This window comes from Sphaeramia orbicularis, chromosome 9 (genome assembly GCF_902148855.1).
Source record: "Sphaeramia orbicularis chromosome 9, fSphaOr1.1, whole genome shotgun sequence".
In the NCBI taxonomy this organism is placed as follows: Eukaryota; Metazoa; Chordata; class Actinopteri; order Kurtiformes; family Apogonidae; genus Sphaeramia; species Sphaeramia orbicularis.
The window spans coordinates 56,521,681-56,544,476 of record NC_043965.1 but is presented as its reverse complement, the minus strand read 5'-3'; the positions used below and the strand labels follow the sequence as shown (position 1 = coordinate 56,544,476).

At 42.0% G+C, this 22,796-nt stretch overlaps 1 protein-coding gene and 1 long non-coding RNA gene across 6 annotated transcripts in view; one reads left to right on the top strand and one right to left on the bottom strand.

Moving 5' to 3' along the window:
- Nucleotides 1-12,587, top strand: part of rasgrf2b (Ras protein-specific guanine nucleotide-releasing factor 2b) — a 179,615-nt gene extending 167,028 nt beyond the window's left edge. For 4 of the 5 annotated variants that reach the window (XM_030142633.1, XM_030142634.1, XM_030142632.1 and 1 more), the window contains 7 exons: nucleotides 219-322; nucleotides 1,293-1,377; nucleotides 1,471-1,668; nucleotides 5,021-5,100; nucleotides 5,184-5,301; nucleotides 5,383-5,451; nucleotides 10,551-12,587. In XM_030142633.1, coding sequence (XP_029998493.1) covers nucleotides 219-322; nucleotides 1,293-1,377; nucleotides 1,471-1,668; nucleotides 5,021-5,100; nucleotides 5,184-5,301; nucleotides 5,383-5,451; nucleotides 10,551-10,643 — 747 coding nt within the window. In that variant the 3' untranslated portion in view covers nucleotides 10,644-12,587. Of the gene's footprint in view, nucleotides 1-218; nucleotides 323-1,292; nucleotides 1,378-1,470; nucleotides 1,669-5,020; nucleotides 5,101-5,183; nucleotides 5,302-5,382; nucleotides 5,452-10,550 lie in introns of those variants that run through there. The other variant, XM_030142635.1, reaches the window with a different exon arrangement.
- LOC115425250 (uncharacterized) lies at nucleotides 11,294-13,495 on the bottom strand. Its single transcript, XR_003936215.1, has 2 exons — nucleotides 12,156-13,495; nucleotides 11,294-12,109 (listed from the first exon to the last, which is right to left on the bottom strand). It is a non-coding gene; the product is annotated as an uncharacterized LOC115425250 (long non-coding RNA).
- Nucleotides 13,496-22,796: the final 9,301 nt, after the last annotated feature.

Genomic DNA, 22,796 nt, shown 5'->3' with positions numbered 1-22,796 from the left:
GGAAACAATTCCGTTGCTAAGTTGAGCGGGTGTGAAAGGGCCCAGTCAGTCCACAGCGTCCTGAAGGCCTGAAGGAGATCACAGCCCTTCTGATTCCAACAGCCTCTGAGCCTCTGGCAGCTGTCACAAAGCATCACATGACATCCTTCCAGATCCATGTCGTGTTAACTTGCCTTTGCTTGTGTGTGTCGTCTGTGTGAATGTCCTGGTGTGTTTAGGCGGACTGTCCAAAGGCCGAGTGTTTTGAGTCTCTTTCGGCGATGGAGCTGGCTGAGCAGATCACTCTGCTGGATCACATCGTCTTCAGGAGCATCCCTTATGAGTCAGTCCGACAGGACTCTGCCGTGAACGTTGTGTATTCAGTTTACTAGACAGTTTCATTAGATTTTTGCTGGTCAGTAGTAGTAGGAGCTCCTACCAGGTTAAATTTATGCAAATATTATATATAGCCCTGTGTTGATTTTATACCTATACATACTCAAACTGTAACTATGGCATTACTATATTTACATACACAAACCATTCTTGTTTTGTTCTTATTACAAACAAGGCAATAAAAATTAAGATTCCACCAATATTTTGCAGCCATGCATGTGAAAAATCCAGCATATGAGCTCAGCCTCTCACTTTCATTCCATCAGACAGTTCATGAAAAGGTTCAGCTTTTCCATATTCCATATTGGACTCCTCTTCCTTTATTCATATTCCCTTGTGATCAGAATTGTGGTCTTTTCTTTGGATGCATGGATTAATACCAGCAAAGATCTTTGTCTTTACTCCAGCTGACTGTATAGTGGGGTCATGTGTTGCACCCTGCAGTAACAGGTGTAAATGGGATGCACATTCTAATTGCACTGTGTACATGTCCAAAGTATCCTCATAGAATTAAAAAAAAAAAAAAGTAGTGTTAGTTAGAAAATGCATCACTCAGAAAAAGGCCTAATGCAGAATATCCAAATGGAATATGATGTTTACATGATACCTGTTATTAGTGTGCATGTAAACATACTCATTTTCTTTCAGTCCATCTTTCGAAAAACTGAACATGTTGAAAAATAACATCTACCCAATTTGCATAGGGTGTTGAAATGTGACATCCTAGTGTCAATATGAGCAGCGTGAGAGTGAAGTTGTGTAGATGTAGATGTGTGTGTGTGTGACTGTGTGTGTGGGTACCCTCCTACACACTCCTATGTGGTATGTATTCTTTAAAAAACAAAGAATAGCATGAGAAGATAGTACTGAAGGTCATTTAATTGTGTAATCTAATGTATGTTTTTCCCTCCTCACAGAGAGTTCCTGGGTCAGGGCTGGATGAAAGTCGATAAGACGGAGCGGACTCCATACATCATGAAAACCAGCCAACACTTTAATGATGTAATCTGAAGTCCTTTTTTTTGGTCATTTGTATTATTGTATTGTTTTGCTTTAGGTCTTGTCCTCTGACTTTTTGCTGTCTTCCATGTGTAGATGAGTAACCTGGTGGCGTCTCAGATTATGACCCATACTGACGTGGGCTCCAGGGCCAGCTCTATAGAAAAGTGGGTGGCTGTGGCTGACATTTGCCGCTGTCTGAACAACTACAACGGGGTTCTGGAGATTACATCAGCACTCAATCGCAGTGCCATCTATCGACTAAAGAAGACGTGGGCTAAAGTCAGCAAACAGGTGGAGGATCCCTTTTAATCTATCAGTTTAATCTATATATGAAAATAAAATGCAGAAAAACAAACAATAACAGAACAAAGTATAAAGGATTTAATAAAAAAACATACATTATCAATTGATTAAACAGTTTTCATCAGCCAGTTTTTTATTATTAGCTCACTGGCTGATCGGCTGGTGTCATGTTCATTTTCATTCTCCTCATCTTCATCTTTGTCAGCAAACAAACGTTTATTTCTTGCATTCATTTTCTGATGTTTTATACCAGGTTTCATTCAACTCATGTCAGATGTTTCTAATTGCTTGTGCTGCTTCTTATCATGGGGTCAGAGGTCACACTGACTTGTCACTTTCACCTTTGGGACATTTAGTTTAGTTTTTGTGTATCTTTTAATGCTATGCACATATTCCCTGTATTTGGTTGTATCTAAAGAAAAGAGAATAAGGAATGAATAGATAGATAGATAGATAGATAGATAGATAGATAGATAGATAGATAGATAGATAGATAGATAGATAGATAGATAGATAGATAGATAGATAGATAGATAGATAGATAGATAGATAGATAGATAGATAGATAGATAGATACTTTATTAATTCCGAGGGAAATTCAAGTAGAATATGTCTGCTCATTTCAATCCTGTAAAAACCACAAAGCTAAACATGGCCCAAGAATTTTGCACATTACTGTATATAAAAATAGGTTATATTGGTAACTGACAAATTGTTCACCAAATTTCACCAAAGCCACAGCCATTGTTCAGATTACATCTTATACACCAATTCCAATGTTCACTTACTATAATGTACCCTTTATACCATGCACAGCGGAAAAAAAGGAATATTCCAGCTTTTTTAGGCAACTGGATCAGAAATCTACTTGCCCAGAGTCAGTTGTTATACACAAACAATTCTAAATAATAAGTAATAATATTAAAAAATAATCTGCAAGTGCAAATCTCATCAGAGATGAGAAGGAAGTGAGACTCGTTAGCCACTGCCATAATCAGCTCTAGGAAAAAAACATGTCTTTATTTCTTTTCTACTATTTAATTGCTCATACAAGTGAATCATATGGATTTGTTCATCTTGTATGCCATAACATTTTGAGTATTACCAAGGGTGCAATAAGGGAGGAGATCAGGCCGACAGATATAGATGAGACCCAAAAGCTCAGTAATGAATAATGAGGAATGAATAATAAAGAGGATTAACAGTAAATGCAAAGTGCTCCCAGTATTTGAAATGTAACAGGTCACTATTGGCCTGTTTTCTAATGTCTTATAGTGTCTTATAAATAAACTACTTATTAAGCACTAATATATCCTTTATAATGATAGTTTATAATGATAGTAAAGTGCCACTGGGTTTTGTCGTGGAAATTACATTGTATGCCAGTGAAGAAGAGAAATGAGACTTCTGTTGAATATTCTACATCCATTTCTTCCTTTTCTTTTTTCCAAATATTTTTATTGAAAATAAATAGGACACTTCCAATCTTTCAATTACAGTTGACCTATACACACACATTTACACACACACACACACACATACATACACACACACACACACACACACACACACATACATATATATATATATATATATATATATATATATATATATATATATATATATATATATATATTTATACACCTGCACACAGAAAAACAACAAATAAAAGAGCACTCTAATTAGATTGTAGCAAAAAAATAAAAATTAATTAATTACATTGGGCGACACAGTGGTGCAGTGGATAGCACTGGTGCCTCACAGACAGAAGGTTCTGGGTTTGATTCTAACACCAGTCCATAGGGGTGGGACCTTTAGTCCATAGGGGTGGGACCTTTAGTCCATGGGGGTGGGTCCTTTCTGTGTGCAGTTTGCATGTTCTCCCCGTGTCTGTGTGGGTTCTCTCTGGTACTCTGGCTCCTCCCACCATCCAAACACATGCACTGATAGGTTAATTGGTTCATCTAAATCACCCATAGGTGTGAATGTCACAGTGTTTGTTTGTCTCTATATGTTCAGCCCTGCAATGAACTGGTCACATGTCTAGGGTGAACCCCACCTTCGCCCGTAAGTAGCTGGGATAGGCTCCGTCCCCGTGACCCTAGTGAGGATAAAGCGAGTTCAGAAAATGAATGAATGAATGAATTAAATTAAAAGTATAATGAAATGATCAAACTGCCCCCCCAGTCCACCCCACCTCAGCTCCTCCTGAGCAGTACAAACTAATGGTTACTTTTGTGTTATAAAGTACAACAACAGGCACACATTCAATAAGGCAGTACCTCTAAGTTTGTGAAATAAGAAATAAAGGGTTGCCATTTGTGGAAAAGCTTTTCAGTACATCCTCTATTTCCTCCTTTTCTTTGTTTAATTTTGTATAATTCTTCCTCCAAATCTTGAATTCTACCTTTACTTAAGGATCCACACCTTTAGGAAAATAGTTTTGTTTAGTCCAGATTGTCAAACTGACTAACCTGTAATGTTATTCTTTGACTTTTTTGAAAACCAGAAGACCCTCAGAGAGCTTTGTCCTCCTGGTCACTAGGCCATGGGACTGAAACTGTACCTGTGTGCTCTGGTAGGATGCATACTGATGTAGATAAAAGAAGAGGTGGAAGAAGAAGAGGAAATCCTGTTGTGTCACTGCATGTGTGCATACCCTCTAACCCACAGTGTTTAAATCAATATACACAAAACACCCTAAATGTTGAAATAGCAGTAAAACCACATTCAATGCTAAAATGACATAAAGGATTGGGGGGGGGGGCAGTTTTAGAAGGGGGATGGTTTTGACCATTTATATTTCACTGGGAATGGTATCCCCCCTCGTCCCCCCTCAACTCGAGCACTAGTTACACATGTCTCATAAGACAAGATGTTTGTGCACTGGGTCAGTTGACTGTGGGTTTGTGAGGAGTGGAGAAGGAGGAGATTTGTTGTACATGAGGAATCTTTCTGCCCAGTACACTGCACTCCTGACCACTGTGAGGAAGAAGGGAATGCACTGGAGGTTCACTATAACAGTTCACCAACGGTGCTTTTTTTAGTTCTGTTTTGTGTAGTGTTTCATGCTATCTCTGAGTTCAGTGAAAAAGCATAGCACTGCTGTACCTGTGTGCTTTGCTTAATTCTGATGAAAATTAACTGGATTAAAGACGTAAATATCTGATCATCAGACAGTCTGCTGTTTTACCAGGCCTTGCTGCTGTCACTGCAGCAAATTAGATAATGTCATTAGAGCCAGTGCTTCTTTATGAATACATTGTTCTCACGTTGAACTTTATCTCCATTCCTGAATAGTGTTTGGTGGATTTATAAGTGTATTTGTTGTCTCTTCTAGACAAAAGCCCTAATGGACAAACTACAGAAAACTGTGTCGTCTGAGGGAAGATTTAAAAATCTGCGGGAGACCCTAAAAAAGTGAGAATAACAATGAGTAGGAATGTGTTTTTTGGAGGTGAAATAGTTCAACTTTGTTCACCCTATCCATTTCTGTCCAATAGCTGCAACCCTCCATGCGTGCCATACCTGGGAATGTACCTGACAGACCTGGCCTTTATCGAGGAAGGAACACCCAATTTCACTGAGGAAGGTCTAGTGAACTTCTCAAAAATGAGGATGGTAGGCAAACCCATAGATCACAAAATCTGTGATGTGGATTTAGATCAATGTGGACCAAGTTAACACATGTGTCTTCCTCAGATTTCCCACATCATCCGGGAGATCCGACAGTTTCAACAGACGCCGTACAGAATAGAGCATCAAGCCAAGGTGCCTTTGTTTAAGTCTTTTGTATTATCCATGAACAGTAGAAGATGAGGTTTCTGGGGAAATTTGAACCATCTAATATAGATCCATAAAATCTATTTTAAATATGTACTTTTAGGTGTAATCATTACACCACAAGCTCTAAGTTTTTTAGTCAACTCTGCTATAAAGAAAAAAATTCCTCAAAAATAGAACTGTGATACACAGTAATGCACCGAGATGGAAGGTTCCCTTTGAAAAATAAAGTAACATGAAATGATTTCCATCAATACAATTGGTGCTTATTTCTTTGAGAATGACTGTCATACCCAAACATCATTGGCGATGTAACTGACTAATCAAATTTCGAATCAGATTAAATTAAAAATGTTTAGAAATCAATTCCAATTCCAACATTGTGAATCCAACTTGAATTAAAACCCTCTTTACACAGGGGTGGTGATCATTGACAGATCGTTGAGCAATGAAAAAATGGCCAGATTTCTCAACGATCTTTCAATGATTGCCCAGAGATCAACAACATCTCTCAATGACCTCTCAGTGATCTTCCAGTGATCTCTACGGTCGCCCTGATCTCCTCAAAGTTTTGACTCGGTCCAAAACAATCTCTCAACTAGAAGCACTCGGAGAGTGCAGACCTCCGCCAAGGATGATCAGTGGCCCCCCCCCGTGGGCCCCCCCACCCCTGATCACCACCAAAATTTGATCATTTCTTCCTTATCCCATTTCCAACAAACCCTGAAAATTTAATCCAAATTGTCCATAACTTTTTGAGTTATGTTGCACACTAACGGACAGACAAACAAACAGACAGACAAACAAACCCTGGCAAAAACATAACCTCCTTGGCGGAGGTAACAATCGCCAAGGGAAGCGATCTCTCAACAAACGCTCAATGTGCGCTCAAGGAGCCCTCAATGATCTCATCAATCTCCCAGTGATCTCTCAGAAATCTTTCAATGAATGCCAATTTTTTCCATCCTGAAGGTAGAGATGGTTGAGAGCAGAGTCCTGCACGGGTCCTACTTTTCCAAACCCGCACCCACCCATAACCGCAAAGCTGAGTACCACAACCTGACCTGCTACACGCATTTTTTTTTCATGTCCAATCCACACCCAATCATACCCGCATACATTAGACCCGTAACCCTACCCAACCCATGATTAAACACATTGTCTACACAGTAACTCACTTTTAAAGGCTTAATTTTTGGCTAAAACACATGCCATCAATAAATCTCTAATATGTGCTGCTCAATGACGTCTTTAACCACATATAAACAGAAGTGACGCTCACTTCACAATAAAACAAACGGGCTGTGGATCAAGCAAATTATTTTCATCCATGAAAGGAGAGGTTGAGAGATCAATGAGGAAATGGGTACAACTGTCTCGATGCCCCCCCCCCCCCCCCCCCCGCCCCCGCCCCCGCCTGATCCAACTGACCAGACCAGGGGGCAGCAACCTTAAAAAGTCAAAGAGCCATTTGGACCCCTTTCCCACAGACAAGAAAACACCAAGAGCCACAAAACCCTTTTGATAACTAACCCTAACCCTAACCCAGCATTGGACAGCGCTACAGTTACCAGTGCCTTCTGAACAGGTTCAGCACTGGACAGCGCTACAGTTACCGGTGCCTTCTGAACAGGTTCAGCACTGGCCAGCGCTACAGTTACCGGTGCCTTCTGAACAGGTTCAGCACTGGCCAGCGCTACAGTTACCGGTGCCTTCTGAACAGGTTCAGCACTGGCCAGCGCTACAGTTACCGGTGCCTTCTGAACAGGTTCAGCACTGGACAGCGCTACAGTTACCGGTGCCTTCTGAACAGGTTCAGCACTGGACAGCGCTACAGTTACCGGTGCCTTCTGAACAGGTTCAGCACTGGCCAGCGCTACAGTTACCGGTGCCTTCTGAACAGGTTCAGCACTGGACAGCGCTACAGTTACCGGTGCCTTCTGAACAGGTTCAGCACTGGCCAGCGCTACAGTTACCGGTGCCTTCTGAACAGGTTCAGCACTGGCCAGCGCTACAGTTACCGGTGCCTTCTGAACAGGTTCAGCACTGGACAGCGACAGGACAGCTCTGTTCAATGCAGTAGAGCAAAGATGTGCAGCCTGAAAAAGGAAAAAAAACAGACAAAAAAGTGGCTCCTATCATTCAGTCGACAGACCCATGTCTAAGAGCGTTTATGTTTGTGACCAGCACATCGCTAATCAGAATACAGGTTTTGACCTCATCCACTAACAAATAGAACTGACAGTTTAAACCTTTTGCCATTATTTTATTGAGCGACAAAAAATTACACACATTTTGTTTTAATGTTTCAAGATCATCATAATCATCAAATTTAGAATACATTTTTTAAATTAACAAACTAAAATACAATTAATTTAAATGAAATACAGATTATTCATGTTGCCAAAGCCACGGGGAGCCGCAGCAGAAGGATGAAAGATCCACATGTGTCTGTGGAGGCCTGGGTGGCTAACCCCTGGACCAGATAGTTTAAAGTAGGAGGGGCTCAAAGGCACAACCAGTGCATAAGGATCTCCCAAACATTTACACAGAAAAAGCTTTTTCGGGGCTTTAGGAGATTGTTGAGAGATTGGCCCAATCTTTGATCGCTCAGTGGTCGCCCAACGATCTCCGTGCTGTGTAAAGGGGCCTTAAATTAATGAAATCAATGGAGTTACCAACAGAAGTAGTTGTAGTTAGTTTTTCAAGGAGAAATGCTAAAAGCTAAGTACCTGGCCTGAATTCTGAACTTTTCTCTAAAGCCACCAGATTCTTCAGACAAAAACTGTAATTTTCATTGGACATAGGAGTTGTTGGAGGACCACTGCCATGATTGGGTAGTTTGTTTATTAATAGGATTATGTGACTGTAGTATTTTAACACACTAGTTTGGATCCACACTAACAAAAAAAACATCACCTATCGAGGCAGAGAAGAAGTCACTCCTGAATTCTGCATGAGTGTGTTTTTGTCAAAGGAATTTGTGGCTTTAAAGGGATGGAGAGGTTCATGGATGGAGGGGGTCATAGGTGGAGGGGGTCATAGGTGGAGGAGTACATGGTTGGAGGGGGTCATAGGTGGAGGAGTTCATGGATGGAGGGGGTCATAGGTGAAGGGGTTAATGGATGGAGGGGGTCATAGGTGGAGGGGTTCATGGATGGAGGGGGTCATAGGTGGAGGGGGTCATGGTTGGAGGGGTCATAGGTGGAGGGGTTCATGGATGGAGGGGGTCATAGGTGGAGGGGGTCATGGGTGGAGGGGTTCGTGGATGGGTGGGGTCATAGGTGGAGGGGTTCATAGGTGGAGGAGTACATGGTTGGAGGGGGTCATAGGTGGAGGAGTTCATGGATGGAGGGGGTCATAGGTGAAGGGGTTAATGGATGGAGGGGGTCATAGGTGGAGGAGTACATGGTTGGAGGGGGTCATAGGTGGAGGAGTTCATGGATGGAGGGGGTCATAGGTGAAGGGGTTAATGGATGGAGGGGGTCATAGGTGGAGGGGTTCATGGATGGAGGGGGTCATAGGTGGAGGGGGTCATGGTTGGAGGGGTCATAGGTGGAGGGGTTCATGGATAGAGGGGCTCATAGGTGGCGGGGTTCATGGTTGGAGGGGGTCATAGGTGGAGGGGGTCATGAGTGGAGGGGTTCATGGATGGGTGGGGTCATAGGTGGAGGGGGTCATAGGTGGAGGGGTTCATGGATGGAGGGGGGTCATAGGTGGAGGGGGTCATGGGTGAAGGGGTTCATGGATGGGGGGGATCATAGGTGGAGGGGCTCATAGGTGGAGGAGATCATGGATGGAGGGGTTCATAGGTGGAGGGGTTCATGGGTGGAGGGGTTCATAGATGGGGGGTCGTAGGTGGAGGGAGTCATAGGTGGAGGGGGTCATAGGTGGAGGGGATCATGGATGGGGGGGATCATAGATGGAGGGGCTCATAGGTGGAGGAGATCATGGATGGAGGGGTTCATGGATGGAGGGGTTCATAGGTGGAGGAGATCATGGATGGAGGGGTTCATAGGTGGAGGGGTTCATGGATGGAGGGGGTCATGGATGGAGGGGTTCATAGATGGGGGTTCATAGGTGGAGGGGGTCATAGGTGGAGGGGTTCATGGATGGAGGGGTTCATAGATGGGGGTTCATAGGTGGAGGGGGTCATAGGTGGAGGGGTTCATGGATGGAGGGGGTCATAGGTGGAGGGGGTCATGGGTGGAGGGGTTCGTGGATGGGTGGGGTCATAGGTGGAGGGGTTCATGGATGGAGGGGTTCATAGGTGGAGGGGCTCATAGGTGGAGGGGTTCATGGTTGGAGGGGGTCATAGGTGGAGGGGGTCATGAGTGGAGGGGTTCATGGATGGGTGGGGTCATAGGTGGAGGGGGTCATAGGTGGAGGGGGTCATGAGTGGAGGGGTTCATGGATGGGGGGGATCATAGGTGGAGGGGCTCATAGGTGGAGGAGATCATGGATGGAGGGGGTCATAGGTGGAGGGGGTCATGGGTGAAGGGGTTCATGGATGGGGGGGATCATAGGTGGAGGGGCTCATAGGTGGAGGAGATCATGGATGGAGGGGGTCATAGGTGGAGGGGGTCATGGGTGAAGGGGTTCATGGATGGGGGGGATCATAGGTGGAGGGGCTCATAGGTGGAGGAGATCATGGATGGAGGGGTTCATAGGTGGAGGGGTTCATGGGTGGAGGGGTTCATAGATGGGGGGTCGTAGGTGGAGGGAGTCATAGGTGGAGGGGGTCATAGGTGGAGGGGATCATGGATGGGGGGGATCATAGGTGGAGGGGTTCATGGATGGAGGGGTTCATGGATGGAGGGGTTCATAGATGGGGGTTCATAGGTGGAGGGGGTCATAGGTGGAGGGGATCATGGATGGAGGGGGTCATGGGTGGAGGGACTAGTTAACTTACAAAGTATTAATTAACCATCACAGTACTCTATTACTTCAGCATAATTTCATGCTCCAGACCCTGTAAGTGTCTAAGTCCCTCATCCTCTGCTGTATAAACCCAGCAGACACACCACCATTTACCGTGTGTCTGAGTCGTGTTTTTAATTCGACCTGTGTGTTCTGGTTGTGTCCAGGTGACGCAGTACCTTCTGGATAAAACTCTGATCATGGATGAAGACACGCTCTATGATCTCTCTCTGAAGATCGAGCCCAGGCTCCCGGCCTGAGTGACTGACAGCTGTTTGTGGCCAATGGGAGCCTGTCAAAACCTAGACCCCCCCCAGGGCAACACACCCATGTGATCTCATCAGTGAAGATGAAAGAGGGAAATGCAAAGTTTTGAGAGCGATGTGGACACAGAAATAAGAGACTGACTGATGAGACGGAGAGATTTAGAGAGTCAGCTGCAAGACAAAGGTTAAAAAGGCAGAGCATGACAGTAAAAATGTGAAGGTGTGTTCAAGGAGAGCGGCTTTGGAGGAACTGACATGTTGCTATATGCTCATGGTTCCTCAGTGGAGTGCGGTGTGTGATGATTTCACACTTCCTCAGCCTGAGAGAGCTGTGAAAGGCTGAAGGCATGAGCGAGTGGATGGAACACAGTGGATATTCCAGACATGTAGCATATACAGATAGTGTGACAGAGCCATGTCTGAGATAGTGTTTCTGTGCTGTTGTCCGTGTTCTGTTGCCTGTGCATTTCTGTGCCACATGCTGAAGAAAAGAGGCCCCAAAAAAGCTTGTTGTCAATATTGGTCTGCATTTAAAAAAAAACTTGCATGATTTCAGGACTTAGGATGTAAGTGTCTCAGTGGCCTTTAAAGCTGACCCCTGACCCCTGAGCTTAGCATGCTTCACTCTGACCGGGGAGATTCTAAGCCACTGTGCATCCTCAGTGGGCTGGGTGTGGAAAAGTCCTTCTAATGTAATGTAGAAAAACACACACAAAACAAACGTAAAGATCATTTGAAAAATGTCAAATCTGATATTTTAAAAATATGCTATTTCTCCGCAATTGGTTTTGTACTCAGTCTTTAGCCGCTCACATCCTACTGACATTTACAGAGCCTCCCTGGAGTAAATTCAGATAAAAAAGGGGCTCATGTAAATCTGGACTGCAAATCTAAGCCCATTGTAACTGAAAGATTACAATAGATTTGACCTTCCAGGATCAAAACCTAAAGCATAAAAAAAGGACTCAGAAGACTTTCTCATTTGTTAACACCTACTGTGATTTGATGTAGAAGTTTGTCACTTCAGATTTTTGGAGAAGCAGCTGTGGCTGTCAATAGTATAAAGGATGCTAATGAAGCTAGACAGCTAACGATAGCATTCTGTGTGTGTAATAAAACTCTTCAGACTTCTCATCCCTCACCAAAAGACATGTTTCAGATCTCTTGCATCAGTTGTTTGCTATTTGCCACCTGGCTGGTTGCACAAGCGACCGTATGTATTTAACATTTATTGAGTGATATAGCTAGTGATGTTTTAGTGACAGATGGATGGGACAGGACATGTGCTGACAATTTTTGCTGCCAAGTTTTTAGACACGATGGGCAATGATGAGACAGACAGGACACATAAAGCTATTGAGCTAATGTATACAAAGTTCCATTAGAGCAACATTAGCTGTTTTCATCTATGCCATAAACACTAAAGGCCATGCTAGACCTACTGTAGACCTACAGCTGGACTTGGTCTAACCCCGTCTTTGTGTCGGTTTTGTCTTGACCTCAAACTCTTAAATCTTCAGTCTTGTCTTCAGACTCAACACATTCTTATCCAGGTAAAGAACGGTCTGGAAGTAGATGCTCCTGACTACAAACCTAGTGTTACTAGTCCTCCTCCTCCTCTTGATGAAAACCATTTCATGATGCCTTATTTTTCAATTCTGGGAAGGTCAGCTCGATTCATAATCCAACAGTAATCTCATACAACCAGACTTTTTTACACTTTGAAGTTAAGATTGAAACATGATCCATACTGGAAAGCTGATTTGTTCTATGCATATCTGAAGATACTACATCCTTTCACCAGTATTTGTGTAATTTACAGCAGTGTCTGGGGTTTAAACATAATGAATATAAATGTTAAAACCACTAACATTAGTAAACACACTAACTGCAGTTGGCCGGTTCAGTCAGACCGTGGGAACATTACTTAATTTATGTGACAAACAGGAAAGATTCAGAGCGTTTAAGATTTTTTTTTTTTTTTTTTAATTGCAGAGTAGTTAATTCATCAAGAAAATGCAGCTAATCTGTTTCTTTTGCACTATGAGTAGGCGCTCTTTCCAAAAGGCAAAACATTAATTGAATTAAATCGAGGACACTTTTTACTCTGAATTACTGGTGACTAGAAGAAGTGACAGTGCTCTTTTTTATTTGTTCTGCTGCAGGGCTCAACAGGCAGACATCCCCTGACTGCTTCTAAACAATGTCCACATGAATGATTAAAAGGTGAATGCCTTTACGGTGCCTTCCTGTAGTGTAGGTCAAACTCCCCACATTTGCCAATCCACAAGCATAAAATGAAAGTTTTATCTTCTTTATTTCCCTAATTATTTTGTGAATTCCCTAAAATGTCCAAAATTAGCCTCAAGTCTTTCTCTTCTTTTTTCATGTAGGGTAAACAGTAGCATGTTAGTGTGAACACAGTAAACGCATCGCACATATCCCTAACTTTGTCTGAAGCCCTTCTTCTGACCCAAAGCTTTTTGCAGCGTTTGTGTGCAGTTGGACAAACTGGTGTATGTGTGTATTTATGTGTGTTTCGGCCCAGGTGTGTAATTCCTGGATGTGGACCGGGACTGGGTCTCTGCACTTCCTGACATGTAGCTTTGCTTGAGTGACAGTACGAGTGTTATGACAGTGCTATTTATTTCATCAGATATTTATGTTTTTTTGTATATAGTGACTCCACACATATCATATGGTTGATGAAGAACTACTTTGAATTGTTATGCTGTATATAATTTTTTTCTCCCCTCTTTCTCTCTGTTGCTCTTAAATTGAATTTTTGCATCCCAGGCTCTTATATGGCAAGAAATCTGTTGAACGTCAATATGAAAATGTAAAAAAAAAAAAAAAAAAAAAAAAAAAAAAAAAAAAAAAAAAATATATATATATATATATATATATATATATATATATATATATATATATATACATATATGCTTGGAGGTATTAAAAAAATGTAGCATTTGAATACTTTCCGTATTGCTGATATGACAAACATAGATGCCCTGCATGCACAAAACAGGCGCATGTTGTGCATGTCTGACTGGATTCCTCTTGTACCCTCTCCCTCTGCTTCTCTATATTGTCTCTGTAGCTGTCAATTGGCTCATTAAAAGGCATAAAAACAATACTCTGTCCAACAAATAGAGCACTTTTGTCCATGAGTGTACCTCACAAACAGTCTTAAGGCAATGCCATCTGAAAAACAGCCTGTTTTTTCTGCAGTAGCATCATGGAGATTATCTGCGGAGAACCTTCCTCATGTTACTTCCTAATGTTACAGATTGAAAACAGGAAATGATCAGGCTTTGCTTTCAGAAACTCTTGTCTTTTTTGCACTATGTTTGTAATTCTGGATATCTGTCCCATGTGCAGGATGCTGTTTGTATTGTAATATTTTTGTGTATTTGTTTGTTACTTGTTTATGTGTTTGCATTTTTCACATGTAGGTGCAGGGGAAATAAAATTCAACATGCCTTATGTGTTTGCGTTTGTCAAAGCATTTATTTCCTGTTTTGCTGTCATGACAGCTAAGTCATCTTGGCACATTTGTATGGGGCTTATTTCCTGCCAAGGCATATTTTATAAATGCCCAACCATTCACCTAGCAAACACATACTCAGCAACCACATGCACAACATATGTCTAGTACATGCTGTGGTTCAGAAGCAAATACAAAAAAAAAATACACATCACACAAAATGACTATGTAGCTGAGTGTTTCCACTGTGTTTTTCAGATTTCTTCAGTGATGTGCTGATACTGAAATATCGATATCTCAAATACCAGATCTTTACACTCTAGAATCAATTCACAAATCAAAATATCAATACTTGTGATCCTTCGGTCATTTCAGGTAATGTATATCAGGAACACAATGCAAAAGTAGCTAAACTATTGGGATCTGGTCCAAATGATACACGATTGGTGGGAACTACTTCTTCTTCCGCCTGGGTAAGTGTGTACTGATTCTCAGTCAGTAACTCTGACTCAGTCTATACTGAGCAAAAGACGGAACAGACTAAAGGGGAAAACAGTCAATATGCTCTAGTTCTTTAAAAACTTGTGAATGAAGGAACGTGTCAGTGTTGGATGCTTTTGTTGAAACGTTACATGTTCAGCATTTTCATGTTAATATGTTCAAGTAACGTGAAGTAATATGCACGTTTTCATTTTTGTAATAGTTCTTAATAATTAAACAATAATTACTCTCATGTCTTGTATTCTTCATGAAGTTATGATTTGAAATACACTTCTTTTTTGATTGTACATTTTTTTTTTTTCCTTTTGATTGTACATTAAGTGTATTTGGACCCTGGCAGGGCTGCCCTTTGTCACCGGTTCTGTTCATAATTTTTATGGACAGAATTTCTAGGCACAGCCAGGGGCCGGAGAGGGTCCGGTTTGGGGACCACAGGATTTCATCTCTGCTTTTTGCAGATGACGTTGTTCTGTTGGCCTCATCAAACCTGGACCTTCAGCGTGCCCTGGGGCGGTTTGCAGCCGAGTGTGAAGCGAGCGGGATGAGGATCAGCACCACCAAATCCGAGGCCATGGTTCTCGACCGGAAAAAGGTGGTCTGCCCTCTCCGGGTCGGTGGGGAGTCTCTGCCCCAAGTGGAGGAGTTTAAGTATCTCGGGGTCTTGTTCACAAGTGAGGGAAGGATGGAGCGTGAGATTGACAGACGGATCGGTGCAGCGTCTGCAGTGATGCAGTCACTGTTTTGGTCAGTTGTGGTGAAGAAGGAGCTGAGAGGCAAAGCTCTGGATTTACCGGTCAGTCTACGTTCCTACCCTCACCTATGGTCATGAGCTTTGGGTCAGGACCGAAAGGACAAGATCCCGGATACAAGCGGTCCAAATGAGTTTCCTCCGCAGGGTGGCTGGGCGCACCCTTAGGGATAGGGGGAGGAGCTCAGTCACCAGGGAGGAGCTCGGAGTAGAGCCGCTGCTCCTCCGCATCGAGAGGGGCCAGCTGAGGTGGCTCGGGCATCTGTTTCAGATCCTCCTGGACGCCTCCCTGGGGAGGTGTTCCGGGCATGTCCCACCGGGAGGAGACCTCGGGGAAGACCCAGAACACGTTGGAGAGACTATGTCTGTGGGCTGGACTGGGAACGCCTCGGGGTCCCCCCGGAAGAGCTGGAGGAGGAGTCTGAGGAGAGGGAAGTCTGGGCATCCCTGGTTAGACTGTTACCCCCACGACCCGGCCCCGGATAAAGCAGAAGATAATGGATGGATGGATGGATTAAGTGTATTTGTTTGAAGTATTGGTATGAGATCAGTATCGCCGATACCACCTGAATTGGCTCAGTATCGGACTGGAAGGGAAAGCCATGGTATTAAACATCACTAGTTTTCTTACAAATGTCCTGAGTAATTTGCCCTCCAACACAGCAGGTGGTGCTATGAGTTAATATAAAAGTGCTGTATTATGCAGAGTTTTGCCCAGATTATCTGCCAAATGTGTCCTTGTGTCTGAACAACAGCATAGGGGTTTTTCCACACACTCCCAAAATGAAATGCATGCAAATTAGCAGACAGTTTATTTAGACGAATCAGCATACACCAACATAAACACACAACTGCTTTGCACACATCCAGAAATGTAGTTTTAGTTCAAGCTGCCGAACCACTTTAGAAACGGGCTGATAACCTCACAAACAGAAGACGACACATAATCTTATCATTAGTATCCAAGTATTCATTGTTACTTACAGTGGGTTTGGATTGAGGAGAAATATAACCCACAAAAGTCCACTTGGCCACTTAGCATACATTAGAATAAATGTGCATCTAATTTGCAATCAATTGCAACCATCATTTATGACTCAAAGTATGGAGATGTGGACCATATAAACAGGTTCAACAGTTACCTACAACAAGCATGAAACGAATTCAAATACCCAGGGTTAGGTAACATGCCAGTACATCCCTGAAAATGAAGGATCAAATCAAAATCCAATCAAATTTTATTTATATGGTGCCAAATCATAACAAAAGTTATCTCATGACACTTTACATATCGAGTTGGTCCAAACCAGACTCTGAGCCAGGATCTGGATTCTCTTTTTCCTGTCATCTTTCTTCAGCTTTATACTTTTTTTTTTTTTTAATACTTCTTTGTGTTTTTTTCAGGTACACTTCAGACTTCTGTCAGGACTTTTTCTGTTTCTCTATCACAGGCTACATCAATTTAACTTCACATAAACAGTCTAATAACAGGATGTAGTGTAATCAAACAGCATTTGGTCCCTTTAGATCACAGGTGTCAAACATGCGGTCCGGGGGCCAAATCCAGCCTGCCAAAGGGTCCAGTCTGGCCCGCCAAAGGGTCCGGTCCGGCCCTCGGGATGAATTTGTGAAATGCAAAAATTACACTAAGATATTAACACTCATTTTGGTACAGGTTCCACATTCAGACCAGTTCAATCTCAAAATAACCTATAAATACTCACAACTCCAAATTTTTGTCTTTGTAAATGTAAATGTTTTCATGTATTTACACTAAAACAAAGTATATTTCAAAAATATCTGAATAACCTGAACAAATATGAACAACCTGAAATGTCAAAAGAGAAGTACATGCAATTTTAACAATATTCCACCTGTCACTAAATTTTTTGGGTATTTATAGATCCACTGTGTTCTGTCAGTTATAATGTACATGTGTAAATGATAAACTGAAGCATAATATTGCACATTTTTTTCAGTTTGTTCATATTATTCACATTGTTTGAAAGGATAGTTTGTAGACGCAAACATTTTTGTAATGTAATTTTACTTTTTTCACTCAGAACACAGAGAAAAGTTTGGAGTTGACATTACTTATATATTATTATGTTATTATTTTACTGGTTCGGCCCACTTCAGATCAAATTTAGCTGAATGTGGAACTGAACTAAAATGAGTTTGACAGCCCTGCTTTAGATAATCGGAACCTGATCCATTCAGATCTGGCATATTAACTATGATCATATTTAATGTAGTATCACTATAATATTATGAGCATGTGCAAATGACATAATGTGACTTATGACCTACGGCTCCCTAAATAATCATGTGTTTACTTCTGCAACACTTAATGGTCAACAACCTAACAGCAGAGATGAACCCACCAACAGATACCATCAGCAGCTGCTTTCAAAATGGCTGCCCCCTGCTGGTGACAAAGTAAACAACAACCAACAATTTTGATAAATGTAAGTGAATGACAAGTTTTATTGGCATGCCTTGCATTACCCCAGGTAGAAAGAAAGTAAACCACACAATTGTCCAGTGTTTAAGGTCCTCTTTAAACACCTGGACCTCTGCTGATCTGTTGTTCATACCCTCCACACCTCAGACTTTGAGTGTCATGAAGAACAGCATCAGTGTGTCACTGGGTACTGAGGACATCCTGCCACCTTGTGGCTCAAAATAATATTGTTACCTCTGCCAGGAGGTATTATGATCACTGCTTTGTTTGTTTGTGTGTTTGTTTATTAGCAAGATAACTTAAAAAGTTATGGACAGATTTTCATGAAATTTTCAGGAAATGTTGATACTGGCACAAGGAAGAAATTATTAAATTTTGGTGGTGATCGGGGGGCAGATCTGTCTTGGCGGAGGTCTGTGCTCTCTGAGTGCTTTTGTTGTTTTATATTGTTTATAAAAGCCATTTTTACCCCTTGGCCAACTCTAATCTGTCTGTCTGTCTGTCTGTTTGACTGTCTGTCACATTATCTGAAGAATGTATTGAGATATCTGCACCAGATTTATACTGTGGATGCATCTTGACATAGAGCAAAAGAATAATGAAAATAGGTCACCTTGACCTACTTTTTTAAGGTCAAATGGCAACATGTCTTTTCAAGGATGTGATGGCTATATTTGGCTGAGGGATATTATGGTATTATGTTTCTGTATGCAAACATACATCCAATAATCCTGTTCTTTACCTATGACAACCTGTAGCTACATAGTGTATGTACTATACACCGTAAAAACACCACTACAAATAAAAGCAGAGCTGCAACCGATTAATCAATTAGGTGCTTGAAGCCAATGCAAAAATTCATGATTCGATTAATTGACTTGAATTGATTGAAGGGAAATATTCTATCTCAGTTTTCCTGAATTGAAGCTTTTTGTGCATCACAATAAGCGTCCATGTGAAAGACAACAGTGGAACCAATGTTTAACAGCACAGAAATGAAGGAAACAAAGCTTGGATTCAGGAGAATTGTGGTTGAATTATTATTATTATTATTATTTTTATCACTTTGAGTTGATTAATCATTTCAGCTCTAACTAAAAGTATTGCATTTAATACATTACTGACATGTACTTATGTTTTAAGTATTGTCTGCAAAATGTATGTTTTTGGATTCATTTTACTGCTGCATTCAAAGGCGTGTTCCTTTTACTGTTGTATGTTTAAGATTAGACTCCTTTTAATGTTGCCATATGTACTATTCTTGAGGTGCAATAAGTGACACTGACACTTGCTTGTTTGCTTTTGAGTTTGTACTCAGGTGATGAAGTTTATGATGGAGTTGTGCAGAAATCTGACCTGAGTCTTCTACACAGACATCAGTGAAAAGGCTTTTATTGTATATAGAACGGGAACAGTAGGGGAAGATGCATTTTTTAAAATATGTTACAATCTAGGACAGCACGGCGCTGCAGTGGATAGTACTGTCACCTCATGACAGAAGGTCCTGGGTTCGATTCCAACACAAAGACTTTTCTGTGTGGAATTTACATGTTCTCCCGTGTTTGCGTGGTTTTGTTCCGGGTACTCCGGCTCCTCCCACCATCTAAAGACATGCACTGATAGGTCCATTGGTTAAGCTAAATTGCCCATAGGTGTGAATATGACAGTGAGTGGTTGTTTGTCTCTGTATATCGGCCCTTCAACATCCAGGGTGAACCCCACCTTCGCTCATAAGTAGTTGGGATATGCTCCAGCACCCCGTGGCTCTCTCAAGGATAAAGTGTTTCCAAAGATTAACTGTTATAATCTATCCATGCATTAGAAATAAAAAAAGTACAAATATACTCTGTATGTTGATGGTTTAATCTACAACAATCCATTATATCCTAAAATATCATCATATGTGTGTAGTGTCTTTTAAATGTCAACTTTCCATATACTCAGAAAAATAGACCTGTTTATAACATTCCAGTGAATCAAAGAAGGTTTTAAAACTGTTCATTTGACTGAAGAAAGAGGGGAAGGGGATCTTAAAGTCAACCCATAAGGGAAACCCTTCAGCCTTCAGTTCATCACAGGTGAAATCAGCACCTTTCAAGTTCTGTGGTTTTCACTGGAACTGAAGGGGATGAAACTTGTAAATCGGAAAAGGAATCACAACTATATTTGGCAGTAAAAAGCTGAAGGAAGAGGAAATGCACAAGTGAAGTCTAAGTACCTTAAATATGCTTTGTCAGTTTCCTTGAGAACAACACATACTGAAAATTGTCACAAAGAGAAAGGGACACAAATTGCTGAGACAGTGGGAGTGAGACAGAAAAGTGGTTATGTGTGAATCCCAGACAAGTGAGTGTATGAGATGATAGAGACATCACTGAGGTTTGTGCCAAGTTGGCTGTGGGATCTGTCAACTTTCAGTGCTGACAAAGTGAGTTGCCGGTTGTGGATGATCAGCGTTTGACTCTCACTAAGCGTTATCGTCACAGATCAACACTGACAGCTCCTGGTTCTGGACCACAGCTGCAGACCAGGACTCACATAGCATCGTCTTTTACAGTCAAACACAGCAACTCAGTGGCTGACAAACAACAGACTGAATGGGTCTAAAAATACTGGAAACAGTTTTTTTTAACATAACAGTTTTGTTTTGGTTTGGTTTTTTTTTTGTTTTTTTTTTTAAATGTAATTAGTAAAAAGTAGAATAGAATCCACTAATTTTCACTTGCAGCTATATTTATTCCCTGTGTGCTTGTATCTAATGCAAAGTACAGGAGACTATTGCTTGTCATATTTATTCCCTGTGTTATGTGCTATTTAACGGCAAAATCAGTTTTGAAAGACAGCCAAAACAGGCTCAGACCCCTAAGGATTTAACACCGTCTTCCACTACACACCACTAGATCAGTAAGGTAGAATCTAAGAAAAGGCATGTTCTGTAAACCTACCTGAACCTCCATCTGGGTTCTGTTACAAAGACACAAGAAAAAGATGAAGTTTAGGTGATTTATTGCAGTTACAGTTTCAAGTTTCAGGTTCCAGAGGGGTCATTTTGGGTTTTGTGGATGGGTCTGGTCTGGGGTCTGAGTTCTGTTCCTGCTGTCCCTCAAAGGTCCATCGCTGATGTCTCCTCCAATGTCATCTACACCAGAGGCAATTTCTCTCAGACTGCAGTGGAAGCTTGGCTTCCCCTAAAATGACTCCAATTAAATGCTCAAATATGTTCAGTTGTGTTGACATTTCATTGACTCCAAATGTGTTTGAACACGTTCATCTCACAGACCAGTTGGTTCAGAATCAGCTTTATCCCAAATCAGTGGACTGGATGTTGTTCACTTCTCCTCCATTCCCGTGTCTCTGTTTTCTCATTCGATCTCTGCTCAGTGCATTTGTCCGAAGATGCTCAGTGTCCATGCACTTCAATGGGACTGAGTAGAACTGGTTTGAAAAACCACTCTAAACTGGACCAGTTGGACAAATTGGACAAATGACACTGTGTTGTCCCGCCCCCGGACGCTCGGCGTCTCTGGGGGTGAATGGAGCCGTGGGCGGCGATCGGCCAGGCCGGACACCGAGCTTCCACGTGCTGATTGGAGGATCGGTCCAAAAGCTGAATCCCGTTTGATTGAGTGGAGACGCCCCCTCCCAGCCTGCAGGACCATTCCCTCAGTGACTGCAGAAATTGTTAGAGGGCAGAAGCAAAGCCTCTGCCTTCAGGAGGCAGTCCTACTGCGACCCAATTAGTAAGTGTTAAAGGTGTATAACAATAATATTATATATATATATATATATATATATATATATATATATATATATATATATATATATATGTATAGTATAATGAGGTGTTTGTTGCTGCTCTACATTTGTTTTCCTATGTGTCTTCACAGACAGCTACCTGTAGGACAATTCAACATTCATCTTCTGTCCAGAAGGGACAATTACGATGCAAGAAAACACCACAACAAAGGCATTCCGGCATTCAGCAAGTATATGTCCCTTGGGTGGGAGAGCGGCAAGTTATGGACCTGGGAGTTCCTAAACAACCTCCCCCACCTGTCTGCATAAGTTGTGTCCCTGCTGGAGGAAAAAATGATATAGAATACTCTGAACTTTTTCAGTAAATGTGTCCTGACTCTGACTCAATCCATCCTTTTCTTTCCACAGCTACCCTGCTGTGCTGCAGAGGCTAAAGCTGTCTTCAGCTACCATGTCACTATATGTAGGACAGATTGTAAGGTTCATTGAGTATATCCAGGACACACCTCCGCAGCACAGCAGGCTGAGGTCCCAGGACGTCATGATATTCTGGTTAGGGTTAGGGTTGGGTTAGGGTTAGGGTTAGGGGGGGTTAGGGGGGATTAGGGTTAGGGTTAGGAACAGGGATGAAAACCACGATCGCTTGAGGGAGGATTGCTTAAACTCATTTTAAAAGAAAACAGAAGGTCATAGAGAAATGAAACCTGGACCTCCCCACCCTATTTCAGGGGCGGGCTGTCCATTGGTGCCACCCTCGTTCACGTGCGACTTCCGGTTAGGATTAGGATAAGGGTTAGTATTATGGGTTAGGGTTAGGGGTTAGGGTTAGGATTAGGGGTTACGGGTAAGGGTTAGGGTTAGGGAACGGGCAAGAAAACCACGATCGTCACTTTTAGGATTGTCACTTTTTCATTTTGAGGTATAAAGGAAGGTCATAGAGAAATGAAACCTGGACCAACCCCCCCTATTTCGGGGGCGGGCTTTCCATTGGTACCACCCCTGTTCACGTGCGACTTCCGGTTCCGGAAATATAACCAGAAGTAATTTGATTTTACTTATATCTTGGGAACGGTAGGTCGTAGAGACATGGGACAAAGACTGGCGTGTTCAGCGACCCAAAATAAGGTTAGGGTTAGGGATAGGATTAGGGTTAGGGTTAGGGGTTATGGTTAGGGTTGGAGGGTTAGGTTT